Below are 20447 nucleotides of genomic sequence, written 5' to 3'. Positions count from 1 at the left end.
TGATATATGTGCTTCATAAACAGCAAAGCATTCAGTTCAGTTCAGCTCAGTAGCTCAGTTGTGTCCGACTCTTTGCGACCCCATGAATCGCAGCATACCAGGCCTCCCTGTCCATCACCAACTCCCGGAGTTCACTCAAACTCACATCCATCGAGTCAGTGATGCCATCCAGCCATCTCATCCTCTGTCGTCCCCTTTTCTTCCTGCCCCCAATCCCTCCCAGCATCAGAGTCTTTTCTAGTGAGTCAACTCTTCGCATGAAGTGGCCAAAGTACTGGAGTTTCAGCTTTAGTATCATTCCTTCCAAAGAACACCCAGGGCTGATCTCCTTTAGAATGGACTGGTTTAGATAATGCAAAAAAACTGAGCTGATCCTCAGAGAGTTAACTAGTTGGATGGGACCATAGAGATACCCTCTTGCCACCCAATATTTACTATGTGCGAGGCTTTCTTCTAAGCATTTCACATGTAGTGACTTGTTTAATCTGCAGAGCAACCCAGTGGGGTAGTACTATTACTATCCTCATTTTACACATGAGAAGCAGAGAAGTTAAATGTCTGGTCCAGAGTCACATTGTAAGTGACAGAGCTGAATTCAAAGTCAGGCAGCCAGTGAAGTCACTCAGTCATGTCTGACTCTTTGTGACCCTATGGACTGAAGCCTACCAGGCTCCTCTGTCCATGGGATTTTCCAGGCAAGAGTACTGGAGTGGGTTGCCATTTACTTCTCCAGGGGATCTTTCCGACCCAGGGATCTAATCCTGGTCCCCTGCATTATAGGCAGATGCTTTTACCGTCTGAACCACCAGGGAAGTTAATCACCAAACCAAGCTCCCTCCTGTGTGCTCTATTACCACCCTCTCTATACTTCTCTGGGAGCGCTCAGCAGGGTTATGATTGCTTGCCTTAGTGATAAATAAGCTACTAGAAGGCAGAAACTATACCTCATCATACATACACACCACAGTGCCTGCCACATGGTTGGGGCTCAGTACATATCTCTTGAACGAATAAATGTCCTCAGGAGAGACACATACCAAGTTTGATTTGATCTACTATGTTTTTCTTTAATCTTTTCTTAGCTAACTATGTTCGTTTTTTCCAACCATTACTAGTAGGAGGTTCTTTGGCATTGCTCACTTGCCCTGATTGCCCGCCTTTGCACTTTCTCAACTCAACAACGAATCATCTAAACTGGTAGGAAGTGAACACTGTACTTAGGAGTATATTCTGACCAGCACCAGGTCCAGTATGACTATCCTTTCCTGCTGTCAGTATATATTCCTTATCCTGGACACTCTCAGGAGCCCACTCCTGCCCCTGAACTATTTGTTTGCCTGGGCAGGTTCTTGACTATGAATATAACCAAGTACCCAGAGTGAACCTTGGGCCTTTAGTGATGATCTAGGCGGGTGAGAGGAATCCACTAAATTCTGCCTCCGCTCTCCTCCCTTCACCTTTTCTTTCCTGGGAGGAGCTGGAAGGAAGGGAAAGGGATTCCCTAAGTTCTTAAAGGAGAAATGAGGTTATGGCTTGTGAAGAAGTTGAGGGAGGCAACTGCATCTTCTAATCTGGAATCCAGAGTTTGTTAATTTTGTGTCATGGCCTGACTACAGTGAGTTTTCTCCTAAGAAAAAAAATGTATCAGCACCACTGGCCTCATCTATTGGACTATATTTAAGGGGACGATGGGACAAGATGTTTGAACTGCGCATATTTTGAAAAATCCTATATTACAGTGGGCAAACATATTTGAGCTGTGTCTGTTGGGTTCCTCAAATTGGAAAACTACAGACTCTGATTCTCCTCACAGACTAAAAAAACTGACGAAAATTAAGATTCGATTATTGGATAAACCGGCAACCACATGCACAATAATCTATTCCAAACTAGGGCCTTTATTTTTAGTTGTTTTGGTTAGAGATTACTCTGGGGAACCAAGTGCCCCACTGGACACTCAGAGCTCTGTTCTTTGGGTCGGGGGTCAAAGCCACCAGTTTCCAGAGACAATCTCCTTAAGCGTCAGCGACTCTTCTCCTGGAGGGCGGGGCCGCGCCTGCGGGAGCGCGCTCCAGGAGTAGACGGCGGGTGGAAGAGGAGGAAGGCGACCTGGGGAAGGGCGCGAGGCCTCACGTGCGCGCTCCCGCCCGCCAGCCCGCGCGCTCTCGCGCCCACGCGCCCGCTCACCCGCCCTCCTGCTCCCGGGAAGTCTCGCGATGTCGTAGCCGGGTGCTCCCGCTGCGGGAGGCTCTGGCTGTTGCTGTGGTTGCCTGAGTTGCTGCTGCGGCGGTCGCGGCAGTGCTGGTGGAGGTGTCGGCCCTTGGGCGGATGTTGACATTGTGTTGTTGTTATTGCTGACGGTAATGGCGGCGGTGCCGCCGACGGCCAGGACCCCATCTCTTCTGTAGCCGAAGCCGAGACTACACAGAACGAACTCCGCGGCCTCGGAGCCCGCGGTAGCGACTCCTCTCAGCCTTCGCCGCCTCGCCAGCCCGTATCTCGGCCTCCGTCTCTGGACAGGCCCCTTCGGTCCGGGGGTCTCGGAGTCTCAGGATGGCGGATTTCGACGAGATCTATGAGGAGGAGGAGGACGAGGAGCGGGCCCTGGAAGAGCAGCTGCTCAAGTACTCGCCGGACCCGGTGGTGGTCCGCGGCTCTGGTCACGTCACCGTGTAAGGCCCGGTGGAGGGCGAGGGCGAGGACGGGAGGTGCAGGGCTGGGGTGGGCCCCTTACTCCGCGGGGGCCTTCTCTCCCGGTGTCCGTCGGGTGTCTGAGGCCTTCGGGAAGAGTAGGCGACCAGGAAGTGAGAACTTGCTTTATTTTCATTTGTTTCTGTCCCCGGAGTGGGGACAAACGCTGCCCTCCGCACCCCACCTCCTCCTGTTAGCAGGCCCCATGGGCCTGGGCGCTCTGACGGATCCCAGGAGGAAGGTTATTCTTTGGGGTCTGCCCTTCCGGCCACCCTTTCAGCTTCGGGGTGGAAATACACGTATTTCTAGGTGCCTCCCCCAGTTTTCTCATCCATTTACCTTGTGGTTCTCTTTCCTCGTTTGTGCCTTTGAGCCTAGTGACATATGGCTCAGAGGCCGGATCTGGGCCGGGTGAGACCCTGGCGACGATCGGTAATGAGTGGTTCCCTGTCTTCGTGTCTGTTTCACTCATACCCACAAGTCTTCCCAGTTTCTTGCAGAGTCAGTTTGTGCGGAACCAATGCAAGTTCCTGTAATTGTATATGATAAAAAAAATGTATGGATGAACATATGTATTTAAGATGCAGAATGATGTATGTTTACATATAATTTTAAAAAAATCTACGTGATGGGCACACACTACTCAGGTTACTCAGGGTTCTCTGTAATCTAAGCCCTTCCTTGGGGCACGAACTCTGGGATGGTTTCTTCATTTGATAAGGGTTCCTGTAAGTTCAGTTGGCAACATTTTAAAAGTCTGATATTATTCAAACAATAAGGAAGGAGCACTTTCTGAAAGGTCATGACTAATAAAGGAATGTGAAGACTTGAACCAAATAATGAGCTGTCCGGAAGCAGGAAGTTTTGTAATGTTTGTCGGAGAAGTTCAGAGTTTTGTACAAGTTGAAGAATTTATGCCTTTTCATTTTAGATCTCTGTTCAAATCCTAGGTCAAACTTCATGCTTGTCAGACATCTCTCCACTTTACCTTTTTAGTAAAATACAAAGGGCCAGTAAGTTTGAAATTGCCTGGAACACTTTATATTTTATTTTTGGCTTAGGGTGAGTGGGATGTGCAGTGAATAACTGTTAGTGAAATAGTAGGACTTCTCATATAAGACTGTCAGCAAAATCTTTTCACTTCTCAAAACATGATATGACCAGCCATATTGTTGTTTGGGTGTGCTTATGTAATGCTTTGATTTCTTTAGCACCTGTTAGTTTATATTCTGGTGACTTAGTATAAAAACACTGCATTATCTCTGTCACAGTGCCATGAGAAGACAATAAAATATCACCGTACTAACAGTTACTTAGTATTTTAAGTGTCATCACTAGCATCATTAAGACATATAGCCAAATACTATGGGGTATTAAATCTTTTTAACATATATCACAGAAATGTTTACATCTCAGAGCCTGCCATTTGTTTTGTTTGACTATTTGAACCTTAATGCATTCTTTTAAACCTAAGGAGTGCTTAAAGATTGGTTTTCAAACTTTATCATGGTATCTGTCCACCCTTCCCCATAAATTCCTCGTATCAAAGAAAAGCTGGCAAAATTTTATTTTAAAAGGTGCAGCTATAGTTATAATGTTTCCTCTGAGTAAAAGAAAAGCTAAGTACATTGTTGGGCCTGATGGAAAAGTCAGAGAGCTCAGCACCAAATAGGTGATTAGTAAATTTGATTTTAGTTGGCTACTTACAGAGGTTAACAGAGTGGGAGAGAATTATTAGTGGTTCCCAATCTTAATTGCCCATTGGAATCACTTGGGGAGTTTTTGTCATTGCCCCAGTGGAAGCCAAGTTTCTGAGTGAGGTCCTAGTTTGTTTAAAAAGTTCCACAAGTGACTCAAGTAGGTACCCAGGATTAAACACCACTATTCCAGAGTATTAAGAGAAACTAAATGCCCGCAATAAACAGTATGCCTTTCTACATAGAAGTTAATTTTTCTATGCTCTGTCTCAACTTCACTTTCTTTCCTGTTACTTTGGTTCTAGGCTCTGGGTTCAAATCTACCCTTTGCCACTTCTTGGGTAAATTATTTATCTGTGACTCTTCATTTAAAATGGGGCTAGTTGTAGTCCCTAATTGTTAAAATGAAGGATTGAGACAGTACGTGCAAAGAATTCATCACATTGTGTGGTACTGTGCTCAATAAATATAGCCTTTATTAATTATCATCCACACATATAGTGTTCCTCTTTGAGAAACATAGGTATAAAGCACAGTACTAAGAAATCCAGACTGCCTTTCTCAAACTTAATAGTGACTCACTTTAGTCTTATTTTTCCATTTCTGGGCGATTTGTATGAGGGTAAATTGTGTGAAATATTTCAAGGAGAATTAATAAGAATCTTCTACATTGAAGGCCTAATCCTGTTTTGTGGGGACATAGATAAGTACAGTTAATAGTACAAAACTTTTTGTATCATTCACTGGCATACTATGCAAGTAGGAGTCAGTTAATACCTATAATGGTTTTTGAAATTGGTGTTTGTGGGTTGCTATAACTGTTGAGCATGTTCAGTTTTTCTTGCCTGCAAGTATAAATGGGAAGAGCTATTAAAACAGTTGAAAGACTACTGGTTAAGCTTATCACTACAGCTGCCCTATCTGCTCCTTCTCTATTTAAACTAAGGAGCTGCTCAGAGCTGTTTTCCCTTACTGGTTTGGAAGTCAATATAATGTAATGTATAGAATCATCTGCAATCCACATCAATCTGAAACTATATAGATCTATTCATGTGTGTTTTTCACAGATGTCACTTTTGAGTAGACCTTCACGATTGATTATTTCTACTCTTTTCCCCTCCATGATATAATACATCATGTTATATTGCTGTTATTTTAGAAGTCACTGTATTCTCGTATAGAAGAAGGCAATGGCACCCCACTCCAGTACTCTTGCCTGGAAAATCCCATGGACGGAGGAGCCTGGTAGGCTGCAGTCCATGGGGTTGCGAAGAGTTGGACACTACTGAGCGACTTCACTTTCACTTTTCACTTTCATGCATTGGAGAAGGAAATGGCAACCCACTCCAGTGTTCTTGCCTGGAGAATCCCAGGGACGGGGGAGCCTGGTGGGCTGCCGTCTATGGGGTCGCACAGAGTCGGACACGACTGAAGCGACTTAGCAGCAGCAGCAGTATTCTTGTATGACATAATGCGGCATGTCATTATAGTGATGTGAGAAAGTAAGTCATCTTTCATTTTCTACTACACAGGCAGGGCTTAGTTAGTTTTGTGGCATAATCAGATATTGGGCATACAAGTATTTAAAATGTATAATTTGCCTAAATGAAGTTTGCTTTAATGTAGTTTCTAGTATTTTCATATTGACCACAAGTCAGGCTTAAACTGTGTACTTCCATTAAGATCAGTATTCTTTCTTGATATTTTTCTAGATGAGTGTAATAATTTCCTTCATTTTTAGATTTGAATGTAGCAATATGGAACAAGCTGGCAGCTCCAATAGGAAGAAATCTTATACAAAATAGTATTTTGAGGAAAAGTGTTTGAAGGAAGAGAGGGAAATGATAAGTTCCTGTTATTGCATAATTTTTATGTGCATCTAATTTAAAAGACTGGAGCTCACAGTTCAAAGATTTTTCTGTGTGTGTATGTGTACTTCTCAGTTTATTATGTAATGAAGATGAAGGAAAGGTGATTAATTTATTAGGTGTCAATTGGCAAAATTGGTTAATATTTTTTAAAATTATGACATTCTGTTCCCCTTAGAATAAATTTTTGTAACTATCATTTGTTGAAGAGTTTGATTTTTCACAGTGATGATAGCAGTGTGCTTAATATAAAAATTAGAATTTAAAACTAGGTTTTAGGCCAGTATTTCCTGTCTAATCTGTCATCATAACTGACATTATCAGTTCCTATCTTGTTTCATGCCCTCCCATATAAAAATCAAACTTGGAGCCTCCCTAGGGAATGTTTAATTTTTGACTTCTAACATAAGCCTTGTCATAGAACCAGCTTATTTTTAGATTTGTTTCTGATGTTATTCTCCTAATTTCACTAAATTACTGTGTCTTCGGGTACTTGCCTCTGAGGTATAATCTTTCTACGATGTCCACAAAAATTCCTCATCCTTTACCAGCTTTTATCAATGGCTGTGAGACATCACTCTCTTTATCATTCATCTCAGGTAAGCTGTGGAAAATTGAAAGATTTAGAAATGTGACTTGAAATAATATGGATAGGACCTTTGCATAGGAGACATCACAGAACACCTCAGTATATATTGACCTTTCAGATAGTAGAGTTAAAAAAAATTCTGTCTTGAAATGTACTGGACCAAGATTGCTACAGCATGCTGTGGTAAGCAACAGGAGATTTGCTTAAATAACAGATTCACTTCAGTTAAATAATTTTATAAACTTTTGTAACTCTCACCTTATCTCCACTCAGCATAATTATTCCATTTTTAAAGATTAAATTTTTTGTTTGGAGACTTTTAAGGTTCTTTTTGATATTTCTCCACAAAGCTGGATAGTTCTTTGAAGGCAGGAATTATGTTTATTGGTTTTTATTTCTCCACTACTTAATGTGTCTGGAATAGTGAAGTGAAGTGACAGTCACTCAGTTGTGTCTGACTCTTTGCCACCCTATGGACTATATAGTCCATGGACTTCTCCAGGCCAGAATACTGGAGTGGGTAGCCTTTCCCTTCTCCAGGGGATCTTCCCAACCCAGGGATCGAACCCAGATCTCCCGCATTACAGGCGGATTCTTTACCAGCTGAGCCACAGGGGAAGCCCAAGAATACTGGAGTGGGTAGCCTATCCATTCTCCAGTGGATCTTCCCAACCTAGGAATTGAACTGGGGTCTCCTGCATTGCAGGTGGATTCTTTACCAACTGAGCTATCAGGGAAGCCCTGTCTGGAATATGATAGGTTTTGAAATGTTCTCTAAATAAATGAGGTAATTGCATACATCTTTGGATCTTGTCAAACTTGTCAAAATAATAACTGTTTTCTTTTTTTTTTTGGTACCTCTGAAATGAAGGCAAACTATTGTACAATAGAACTCTTATAACCACATTCATAAGATAAATGGCTTATCATTTTTTACTTTATTATTTTTTTTTTTTGGCTGCACTTTCAGGATCTTAGTTCCCTGGCCAAAGATTGAACCCTGGCAGTGAAAGCACAGAGTCTTAACCACTGGACCTCCAGGAAATTCCTTGGTTTTTCTTTTTCTAAAAAGCAAATTTGGTGATTGTGAGAAAATTGTCTGTTTAAAGTAGATATTATTTTGCCAGAGGTTTTTCTTGCTCCTTATAATTTGAGAGGAAATTACTTTGATTTAGAACACAGCATTGAGCAATTTCTGACACTATAAAGAAAAAAGTGCTCAATATCTTAACTGGACCAAGTGCTAAAACTTCTCAGTGAGTGAACTTTCTTGAAGAAATGAGAAATATGGTAGTAAGCTTGTTTCAAAATTTTACTGTAATTTGAAATTCACGTGATCAGTTCAGTCGCTCATTCGTGTCCGACTCTTTGTGACCCCATGGACTGCAGCACACCAGGCTTCCCTGTCTATCACCAACTGCCAGAGCTTACTCAAACTCATGTCCATCGAGTCTGTGATGCCATCCAACCATCTCATCCTCTGTCGTCCCCTTCTCCTGCCTTCAATTTTTCCTGGCATTAGGGTCTTTTCCAGTGAGTCAGTTCTTTGCATCAGGTGGCCAAAGTATTGGAGTTTCAGCTTCAGCATCAGTCCTTTCGGTGAATATTCAGGACTGATTTCCTTTAGGATGGATTGGTTGGATCTCCTTGCAGTCCAAGGGACTCTCAAGAGTCTTCTCCAACACCACAGTTCAAAAGCATCAATTCTTTGATGCTCAGCTTTCTTTATAGTCCAACTTGCACATCCATACATGACTATTGGAAAACTCATAGCTTTGACTAGATGGACCTTTGTTGGCAAAGTAATGTCTCTGCTTTTTAATATGCTGTCTAGGTTGGTCACAGTTTTTCTTCCAAGGAGCAAGCGTCTTTTAATATCATGGCTGCAGTCACCATCTGCAGTGATTTTGGAGCCGCAAAAAATAAAGTCTGTCACTGTTTCCATTGTTTCCCCATCTATTTGCCATGAAGTGATGGGACCAGATGCCATGGTCTTAGTTTTCTGAATGTTGAGCTTTAAGCCAGCTTTTTCACTCTCCTCTTTCACTTTCATCAAGAAGCTCTTTATTTCTTCTTCGCTTTCTGCCATAAGGGTGGTGTCATTTGAATATCTGAGGTTATTGGTATTTCTCCTGGCACTGTTGATTCCAGCTTGTGCTTCATCCAGTCTAGCATTTCTCATGATGTACTCTGCAGGCTATGGTTTTTCCAGCAGTCATGTATGGATGTGAGAGTTGGACTGTGAAGAAAGCTGAGCGCCGAAGAATTGATGCTTTTGAACTGTGGTGTTGGAGAAGACTCTTGAGAGTCCCTTGGACTGCAAGGAGATCCAGCCAGTCCTGGGTGTTCTTTGGAAGGAATGATGCTAAAGCTGAAACTCCAGTACTTTGGCCACCTCACGCGTAGAGTTGACTCATTGGAAAAGACCCTGATGCTCGGAGGGATTGGAGGCAGGAGAAGAAGGGGGCGACAGAAGTTGAGATGACTGGATGGCATCACCGACTCGATGGACTTGAGTCTGAGTGAACTCCGGGAGTTGGTGATGGACAGGGAGGCCTGGTGTGCTGCAATTCATGGGGTCGCAAAGAGTCGGACACGACTGAGCAACTGAACTGAATTGAACTGAACTGAACTCTGCATATAAGTTAAATAAGCAGGGTGACAATATATAGCCTTGATGTATGCCTTTCCCAACTTGGAACCAGTCTATTGTTCCATGTCCAGTTCTAACTGTTGCTTCTTGACCTGCATACAGATTTCTCAGGAGGCGGGTCAGGTGGTCTGGTAGTCCCATCTCTTTCAGAATTTTTCACCATTTGTTGTGATCCACACAGTCAAAGGCTTTGGCATAGTCAGTAAAGCAGAAGTAGATATTTTTTGGAACTCTCGCTTTTTCAATGATCCAACGAATGTTGGCAATTTGATCTCTGGTTCCTCTGCCTTTTCTAAATCCAGCTTGAATATCTGGAAGTTCACGGTTCACATACTGTTGAAGCCTGGCTTGGAGAATTTTGAACATTATTTTGCTAGTGTGTGAGATAAGTACAACTGTGTGGTAGTTTGAACATTCTTTGACATTGCCTTTCTTTGGGATTGGAATGAAAACTGACCTTTTCCAGTCCTGTGGCCACTGCTGAGTTTTCCAATTTTGCTGGCATATTGAGTGCAGCACTTTCACAGCATCATCTTTTAGAATTTGAAATAGATCAGCTGGAATTCCATTACCTCCACTAACTTTGTTTGTAGTGATGCTTCCTAAGGCCCATTTGACTTCGCATTCTAGGATGCCTGGCTCTAGGTGAGTGATCACACCGTCGTGGTTATCTGGGTCATGAAGGTTTTTTTTGTGTAGATCTTCTGTGTGTTCTTGCTACCTCTTAATATAGTCTGTTTCTGTTAGGTCCATACCATTTCTGTCCTTCATTGTGCCCATCTTTGCATGAAATGTTTGCTTGGTATCTTTCATTTTCTTGAAGAGATCTCTAGTCTTTCCCATTCTGTTGTTTTCCTCTATTTCTTTGTATTAATCGCTGAGGAAGGCTTTCTTATCTCTCCTTGCTATTCTTTGGAACTCTGCATTCAAATGGGTATATGTTTCTTTTTCCCCTTTGCCTGTAGCTTCCCTTCTTTTCTCAGCTATTTGTAAGGCCTCCTCAGACAACCATTTTGCTTTTTTGCATTTCTTTTTCTTGGGGATGGTCTTGATCAAAATTTTGCTGTAATTTGAAATACACATGGATATTCCAGTCCAAACAGTTCATTGTGGGATTTCTGCCTGCCAACAGATGTGAAATTATCTAGTACTTAAAATGTTATGCGTTTAGCTAAGTGGAATATAGGAACTAAATGGTGGAAAGTAAATGATAAGAGATTCTTTATGATGGTACAAAAGCTGTTATTATTCTAAATAACATTATTCTAAAGAATAATATTTTTGATAGCTGCTCTTGAATCCCAGCTTGAGTTTATATTCCTAATAGGTTAAACGCCTAGGATATTAGATCAACTGTGTACTCAGAAGGGAATCTTTTTTTCTTTTTTTAATACTTTTTATTTATTTTATTTTTTGTGCTGGGTCTTTGTTGCTCTGGGCTGGCTTTCTCTAGTTGTGGTGAGCAGGGGCTATACTTTGTTGCTGAGCATGGTCTCTAGAGCTCAGTAGTTGTGGCACAGACTTAGTTGCTCCATGGCATGTGAAATCTTCTCAGATTAGGGATCGAACCGGTGTCCCCTGCATTGGCAGATGGTTTCTTATCCATTGCACAACCAGGAAAGTTCAGAATGGAATCTTTTAAGTCTTTTTAGTATCTATGGCTTAGCTTTTTAATCTACTATAAAGCTATTTAAGATATTATTCTCAATGAAATTAAGCTTTAAAATATAACAGCAACAGTTGCTTTTAAGTATCTTACTCTGATGTCTTCTGGGTAAGATTTGTTGGTGACTTTTCATAATTTGTTTCAGAATCCATTTGTAAAATCAGATGTTATACCAGTGTTTCCATGTTCATGCAATCTTGCTTAATCTCAGTACAGTATTTCTTAAACTTGCCTGATTATTAGAATCACTTGCCCGATTATCAGAATCACTAAGGACATTTTAAAAAATACACATTTCAGACTTCCTCAATCAGAATCTTTAAGGGAAGAGTCTAGGAATTTTTATTTTTGATAGGAGCTTGGGTGATTCTTAGACACGTTTGGAAAGCAAGAGATGGTTCTGTGGAAAGAGTGGTCTCTGATGTCAAGCAAATTGATTTCAGTTCTCAGAGACTTCTGAACTGTAGCCATTAACTTTTCTTAACTTTAGTTTTCTCATCTGCAAAAGGGATATCTATCTCAGGGATTAGGTGTGACAGTCAGAAATAATTTATCTGATTACCTGAACCCATAATAGACATTTGGCAAATTATTGCCATATATTTTTATATTTATCCCTTCATGTGTATTTTTTGGTTAATCTTTATCATTGTCTTGAAAATCAGTCGGAAACATGCTCTCCTGCTTTAAGATCCTGTCAGAATTATCTGTTTGAGTAGAGGAAACTTTTAATCAAAAGAAAATCTTGACAGATTGGTACATTGTGGTGTTCTTAGAGGCCATTGAGGTATTTTAAAGTTTGAGGATCTTTTTTTTCTAAATGGCACTTTCCTTTTGAATTTGCATATGAGAGCTTTTGCTTTCTGTTTATGTTCTTCTTTTCTTTCTAATTGATCAGCTGTAAGTTAGAAATGAGACAACCAACCTTATAAGACCAATGCATAGAGTAAGAAAAGTTGGTTCTGAGTGCTGGATTTAGATGCTTGAATTTTAATACTTGGGTTTTGAGATTCTTATCTCCTCAGAGTATTTTTCAATTAATCCTTCATTATCAACTGTCTTGTTGAGGTTTCCTGATAAGTAATTTAACAAGTATTTATTAAATTTTATGCCCAGTATTATTTGAGGCTCTGAGTTTACAGTTATGAATGAAACATACATAGTTCCTCTGCCCTTCAGGAGTTTACAGCAACAGATAAATTATGTCTGAGAAAGTTACTGCGAAGGAGACATTAGCATCTGTGGCAGAAAATAATGTGATACAGAGAACCCCTCTGAGAAGGTAAAGTTTAGGAAGGGTGAAAGAGTCCTGTGAGGAGCCGCGCGGGTCTGGAGAACAGCAAAATAAGTTTGGCTTGCCTGAGGAGCTGAAAGGATGCTGCTACTGCATTGTGGCCAGAACATAGGAAACAAAGGAGATAGCTCCTTGAAATGAGATTGGCAAGCTCAGTAGGGACCAAAAAGGATTATAGAGAGATTCGAGTGAAACTGGGGAGAGTAGTTGGGAGCTGTTGGAACAGTAAAGATGAGATGATAGTGGCCTGGTTTAGGGTGATAGACTTTAGATAAAGGAGGTGTTAAAATTCTGGCTGTAAGCCATCAAATTTAGCAACTTTTCTATGAGGTATGGCAGAACATTGCATCGGTCACTTTTGCCATCTCATTTCCCAGTTGTGTTATTTTTTGTTTTCTTTTGGTCTTTGTTTTGGCTTTGTGAACCGTAAGGTCAAAGATCAGTGGCTGCCCTTACTGTTGACTTGAGACTGTCATGATGACATACCTGCATTTCCTGTTCTGCTGCCACAGGGCAGCTAAGTATGACAAGAGAACAGTGGCTACTCCACAAGATCGTGGCTTTCCCACAAGATGGTAGATTTTGAAATGAGGACCTTTGTACCCTTTAGCTACAAGATGTATGGTGTTTGACAGTGATCTGTTCATTAGATTTGAGGAAAAGACTGCGTTTTACATTTTTACTCTTAAAGCTGAATTGTCTACATAAGGACTGAAATTTGCTCAAAAATCTGGAGAAATGATTTTCTTCTTGACGCTCTTTTCCATTCTACATTTAGTAAGTAAAGTTTACTTAGTGTAGAGTTGGTTGGACTATTGTTTTAACTTACTTTGTTTTTTGATTGATAAGAAGTGAATGTGTGTGTCTGTATCTCTGTCTGCCTCATCTGTCTGTCTGTCTGCTTCCTGCAAGAGTAACTGGTTTTATTCTCTTTTGTTATGCATTGTAATTACAGTGGAGTCCTTGATTAGTCCAGTGAAGGAGTTCCTATGTATCCAGCCTTCTTTCTCTGCCCTTTCTAAACTGCTGCTGCTGCTGCTAAGTCACTTCAGTAGTGTCCGACTCTGTGTGACCCCATAGACAGCAGCCCACCAGGCTTCTCTGTCCCTGAGATTCTCCAGGCAAGAACATTGGAGTGGGTTGCCATTTCCTTCTCCAAGGCATGAAAGTGAAAAGTAAAAGGGAAGTCGCTCAGTCGTGTCTGACTCTTCGCAATCCCATGGACTGCAGCCCACCAGGCTCCTCCGTCCATGGGCTTTTCCAGGCAAGAGTACTGGAGTGGGGTGCCATCACCTTTCTAAACTATCCAGTTATAAATGTTGGAGGTGGGAGGGAAGCTCATGAGGAGGGAATATATGTATGCATATAACTGATTCACATTATTATATAGCAGAAACTAGTATAACATTGTAAAGCAATTATATTCCAATTAATAAATTTAAAATTTTTTTTTAAATTGTAAATGTTACTTGAAGTTGATATTTTGGTAGTCTGTACTGTAAACCAGTTCAACCGTATATTGCTTCTTAAATGGACATAGTTTATCATCGTGTTGTTCATAATGTTATATAAATATGAAGCATATTCTAGACTGTATACAGATTAGATATATAAAATCTTTTTTCCTTAGTCTGATTCAGATAATGTAAAGTAGTTGAGTTAGATTAGTTGCATCCCTAATTATCAGAAGTAAAACCTTGAGGTTTAATTACTATATATTTATAAAACTTTCACTGCTTAACAATATATGTAATTGTCTGATGAAAATATAAGCTTAATAGTTGAAAACTAGTAAAATTCTAATACTAGAATATTGTAAAACTGTATAGTGATGAGGTATAGTGATGAGTGATTGTAGTACATGATTTAAGTAAGTTTTTGATTTCACTAGTTTATGAATGAGATTATACTCTCACAGAGCTCGTGGAACTCAAATGTATAGAATTTTGTCACACAGTTAGAAATTTTTAGAGTTATATTCTGAGACTCATATATTTGTGTCTCCAACTCCAGGGGTTCTGTATCTTCTGGGTACACTTTCAGTTCTATCCTTCCATGAGCCACATTGATATTTAGATGTGTATTAAGGTAGCCAGATGAATTTAAAGCATGATTTTTATATATTAAAACCTATTAATTTCTTCTTTGATTATGACTTCATCTCCCAAAATAGCTAAAAAGTTGACTTCATTGAGCTCAGAGTTCGGCATTAGAAAATAAGTGCTGTCTTCACTTGCCATTTGTATAATCTATGTGTTCAGATTGTATCTGAAATTTCTGGTTTATATCTCACACGCTAGCAAAGTAACGCTCAAAATTCTCCAAGCCAGGCTTCAACAGTACGTGAACTGTGAACTTCTAGATTTTCAAGCTGGATTTAGAAAAGGCAGAGGAACCAGAGATCAAATTGCCAACATTCATTGGATCATTGAAAAAGCGAGAGAGTTCGAAAAATAGCTACTTCTGCTTTGCTGACTATGCCAAAGCCTTTGACTGTGTGGATCACAACAAATGGTGAAAAATTCTGAAAGAGATGGGACTACCAGACCACCTGACCTGCCTCCTGAGAAATCTGTATGCAGGTCAAGAAGCAACAGTTAGAACTGGACATGGAACAATAGACTGGTTCCAAGTTGGGAAAGGCATACATCAAGGCTATATATTGTCACCCTGCTTATTTAACTTATATGCAGAGTACATCATGCGAAATGCTGGGCTGGAAGAAGCACAAGCTGGAATCAAGATTGCCAGGAGAAATACCAATAACCTCAGGTATTCAGATGACACCACCCTTATGGCAGAAAGCGAAAAAGAAATAAAGAGCTTCTTGATGAAAGTGAAAGAGGAGAGGGCAAAAGTTGGCTTAAAGCTCAACATTCAGAAAACTAAGATTATGGCATCCAGTCCCATCACTTCATGGCAAATAGATGGGGAAACAATGGAAACAGTGTCAGACTTTATCTTTTGGGGCTCCAGAATCACTGCAGATGGTGACTGCAGCCATGATATTAAAAGACGCTTGCTCCTTGGAAGAAAAGCTGTGACCAACCTAGACAGCATATTAAAAAGCAGAGACATAACTTTGCCAGAAAAGGTCCATCTAGTCAAAGTTACGGTTTTTCCAGTAGTCATGTATGGATGTGCGAGTTGGACTATAAAGAAAGCTGAGCGCTGAAGAATTGATGCTTTTGAATTGTGGTGTTGGAGAAGACTCTTGAGAGTCCCTTGGACTGCAAGGAGATCCAACCAATCCATCCTAAAGGAAATCAGTCCTGAATATTCATTGAAAGGACTGATGCTGAAGCTGAAACTCTAATACTTTGGCCACCTGATGCAAAGAACTGACTCATTGGGAAAGACCCTGATCCTGGGAAAGATTGAAGATGGGATAAGAAGGGGACGACAGAGGATGAGATGGTCGGATGGCATCACTGACTTAATGAACATGAGTTTGAGTAAGCTCCGGGGGTTGGTGATGGACAGGGAAGTCTGGCATGCTGCAGTCCATGGGGATCTCAAAGAGTCAGACACGACTGAGCCACTGAACTGAACTAATGTTCATATGTGTTATCATATTGACAGGAAGATAAAATTCTTTTGAGTCTATAGATTTGTATGGGTTGAGTGTCTCAGAGTCCAGAATATCCAAAACTGAGTTTGTATTCTTCCCCCAAACTCAGCTTTCAAGTGCAGCCTTCCTCTTCTCAGTTGATGGCAGACCTGGTATCCTGTTTGCTTAGAGTAGAAAAAGTCTTTGACACATCCTTGATGTCCCTATTTTTCTTTTACTGCATCTAATCTATCAAGAAGTAAATCTCTTGACTCTGTCTTAAAAAAATATCCAAAATCTGACAACTTTTTGCCATCTCTGTACTGCTGGTGTGAGTTGTCATTGTCTCTCTTCTGCCTTATATTACATACTTTTCTTCACCCTGCTCCCACCTTTGCTTCTTAACCTTTACAGTTTTTTTTGGTACATCTGACACAGAGATTCTTCTAAAACACAAATCAGATCATGTCTCTTTTCTGTCAGAACTCCCCATCTTCAGAGTTAAAGTTCCTTTTAATGGCCTGTAAGACCCTACCTGATGTGGCCCATCATTATTTCTCTGACTTCTACCATTCTTCACTTGTTTACCCTAGTCTAGTCACACAAGCCTCCTTTCTATTCACTGAATTATTCTAGGCACACTTCTAGCTAAGGGCTTTGCACTGTTTGGTTCCACTTTCTGAAATATCCCTCTGCCCCAGATACCCAAATGGCTAGCTCCTTCACCTTCTTCAAATCTTTCACAATTATCTTATGAGTCCTGTCCTCCTTTCTACTTAAAATTAAAACTCATCTGCTTCCCCTTACTCTGTGCTTCTCTTTTTCCATAGTGCTTTCTCTGTCAGAATGTGAGATGAGCCACACTTGGTAAAGAGTACAAACTTTAGCAAGGAGGAAAACTCTCAAACTTTGTTGATAGGAATAAAGCTTTAAAACTTTCTTCCATTTTTTTGTAGTAGTTCTACCTATAAAATGTGAATCCAGAAAACCTTGCTATTTTTTTTCCTTAAAAACTTTGAAATTGCATTTGACCTTTGGGCATAAGCGACCCTGAGAACAGGTTGTTTTATGTGAGGCAAATAAACCCAGAAAATTTGCTTTCTTGAGGTAACATATCTAGTTGATATCTGAACCAGGGTTAGAATTCAGGCATTCTGTTTCTCCATTGTGTTGCTCTTGTATTTTCACCACAGTAACTTCTTTGTGCCTTTCAACCTTTGTCTTACCTGCATGGATTCCTGGCCTCATGCTTGCCCATATTAGCTCCAACTGTTTAATTTTTCCTAGCTTTCCTGAGGGGCGTTTCTGGTGGCTCAGAAGGTAAAGAATCTGCCTGCAGTGGGGAGACCAGGGTTCAGTCCCTGGGTTGGGAAGACGCCTAGGGAAGGGAATGGGTACCCACTCCAGTATTCTTGCCTAGAGAATTCCTTGGACAGAGAAGCCTGGTGGGCTTCCTGAACCCAGCACCTCTCTGTGTACCCTGTTTCCTCCACATTAACCCTGACCTTGAAGAGGCTGGCAGAAGGTTGGAATACCTTTGACAGTTAACATTAGTTTTATCATTGGCTGTTTTATTTGCTAAGCTGTTTGAAGAGGGTGTTTGTGAAGTCATTGTGATCTGGACTTTCTCTAGTTTATCGTTATCTATAAAAAGTGAAAGTGAAGTCGCTCCGTTGTGTCTGACTCTTTGCGACCCCATGGACTGTAGCCTACAAGGCTCCTCCAGCCATGGAATTTTCCAGGGGAGAATACTGGAGTGGATTGCTGTTTCCTTCTCCAGGGGATCTTCTTGACCTAGGGATTGAACCCAGATTTCCCATATTGCAGGCAGACGCTTTACTTTCTGAGCCACCAGGGAAGCCCCCTATCATTATCTATAGTGGACGTTAATGATAATATTGTCAGCTTTATTAGAAGAGTGATAACTGTAATAAAAACATAGCATACATTTGCATTGTTATAGCATATTAAAAAGCAGAGACATTACTTTACCAACAAAGGTCCGTCTAGTCAAGGCTATGGTTTTTCCAGTGGTCATGTATGGATGTGAGAGTTGGACTGTGAAGAAGGCTGAGCGCCGAAGAATTGATGCTTTTGAACTGTGGTGTTGGAGAAGACTCTTGAGAGTCCCTTGGACTGCAAGGAGATCCAACCAGTCCATTCTGAAGGAGATCAGCCCTGGGATTTCTTTGGAAGGACTGATGCTAAAGCTGAAACTCCAGTATTTTGGTCACCTCATGCAAAGAGTTGACTCATTGGAAAAGACTCATGCTGGGAGGGATTGGGGGCAGGAGGAGAAGGGGATGACAGAGGATGAGATGGCTGGATGGCATCACCGACTCAATGGACGTGAGTTTGAGTGAACTCCGGGAGTTGGTGATGGACAGGGAGGCCTGGCATGCTGTGATTCCTGGGGTCGTAAAGAGTCGGACACAACCGAGCAACCGAACTGAACTGAACTGATAAAAGCAGTTAAACATATGGAGTTTATGCAGTGCATTGTTGGTGGTTTATGTATGTGAATTCATTTAATGAGTTAGAGGTTGTTATCCTTGGTGTATAAATAGGGAAACTGAGGCTTAGGAAAAGTAACTTGCTCAAAGTGACACATCTAGAAAAGGCAGTGTCAAGATTTCAGTCCAGGCAATCTGGCTCGAGTCTTGTTTGCTTAATTGCTTTTATTGAACCAGAGCAGCAAACTCAAGTGTTCTCTATATAATTCATCAACAGAAATACTTACAGGAAAATCCTACATATGTGGGGATTTTAGATACAAATGTGAGAAGCTCAAAACCAGATTTTTCCCCTAGATCCATATGAGAATGTTAACATTTATTGTGTGCTATTTTTTAATGCATTCTTGTAGTTTATCAGCATTTTAAAATTTATTTTTAAAATATTTATTTAGCTGCACTGGGTGTTGTAACTTGTAGGATGTTTAGTTGCAGCATGCAGAATCTTATAGTTGCAGCATGCAAACTCTTAGTTGCTACTTGTGAGATCTAGTTCCCTGACCAGATATTGAACCTCAGGCCCCCTACATTGGGAGCTATAGAGTCTTAGCCACTGGACCACCAGGGAAGTCCCATGTGTTGTTTTTAATTTTATAATTTCTATTTGATGGAAAAAGTTTTTTTCTCTCCAGTTCCCAAATATTTTCTCGATTTAGAGTTTCTAGTTCAAGGAGAGAAAGTTATTAGAGGCATTGTCCAGTAGTAGAAATTACCCAGGCTTGGGTTCAGGAGAATAAGGCTCTAGCCTAGATCTTACATGTTAATTAGTTATGATACCCAAGTTATTTGCATTCTATGCATCAATTTCTTCATTTGTAAAATTAAATATTTGGACCAAAGGATGGTTGTGGTCCCTTTTAGCTCTCAGATTCAGAGATTCTATTGTGGAATTAGGAATTTTTTTTCCTATTTAATTTTCAAATTTTTACAATTTATTTAACATATATTTAAATATACTTTAAAAATCCTTAAAGTATGCCCTGAAATACACTTTAAACTAGTAGAATTATCTTGAAATCGAAACATGTCAATTGTGTGTATATTTCCTTCAGTTCAGTTCAGTTCAGTCACTCAGTCATGTCCTACTCTTTGCGACCCCATGAATCACAGCATGCCAGGCCTCCCTGTCCATCACCAGCTCCCAGAGTTCACTCAGACTCACGTCCATCAAGTCAGTGATGCCATCCAGCCATCTCATCATCTGTTGTCCCCTTCTCCTCCTGCCCCCAATCCCTCCCAGCATCAGAGTCTTTTCCAATGAGTCAACTCTTTGCATGAGGTGGCCAAAGTACTGGAGTTTCAGCTTTAGCATTATTCCTTCCAAAGAAATCCCAGGGCTGATCTTCAGAATGGACTGGTTGGATCTCCTTGCAGTCCAAGGGACTCTCAAGAGTCTTCTCCAACACCACAGTTCAAAAGCATCAATTCTTCGGCGCTCAGCTTTCATCGCAGTCCAACTCTCACATCCATACATGACCACTGGAAAAACCATAGCCTTGACTAGAAGGACCTTTGTTGGCAAAGTAATGTCTCTGCTTTTTAATATGCTATCTAGGTTGGTCATAACTTTTCTTCCAAGGAGTAAGCGTCTTTTAATTTCATGGCTGCAATCACCATCTGCAGTGATTTTGGAGCCCACAAAAAAAAAGTCTGACACTGTTTCCACTGTTTCCCCATCTATTTGCCATGAAGTGATGGGACCAGATGCCATGATCTTAGTTTTCTAAATGTTGAGCTTTAAGCCAACTTTTTCAGTCTCCACTTTCACTTTCATCAAGAGGCTTTTTAGTTCCTCTTCACTCTCTACCATAAGGGTGGTGTCATCTGCACATCTGAGGTTATTGATATTTCTCCCAGCAATCTTGATTCCAGCTTGTGCTTCTTCCATCCCAGCGTTTCTCCTGATATACTCTGCATATAAGTTAA

General features: G+C 40.8%; 1 protein-coding gene across 1 annotated transcript in view; it reads left to right on the top strand.

The window, feature by feature from the left end:
• The first annotated feature begins 2155 nt into the window (after positions 1 to 2155).
• CHIC2 (cysteine rich hydrophobic domain 2) overlaps positions 2156 to 20447 on the top strand; it is a 59662-nt gene continuing 41370 nt past the window's right edge. Inside the window, exon 1 of the mRNA XM_070791435.1 lies at positions 2156 to 2672. Coding sequence (XP_070647536.1) covers positions 2554 to 2672 — 119 coding nt within the window. The 5' untranslated portion in view covers positions 2156 to 2553. The remainder of the gene's footprint in view (positions 2673 to 20447) is intronic.

Source organism: Bos indicus, chromosome 6 (assembly GCF_029378745.1).
Source record: "Bos indicus isolate NIAB-ARS_2022 breed Sahiwal x Tharparkar chromosome 6, NIAB-ARS_B.indTharparkar_mat_pri_1.0, whole genome shotgun sequence".
Classification (NCBI taxonomy): Eukaryota; Metazoa; Chordata; class Mammalia; order Artiodactyla; family Bovidae; genus Bos; species Bos indicus.
Note: the sequence above shows the minus strand (reverse complement) of the source record. Positions and strands in the feature narration are given on the sequence as shown.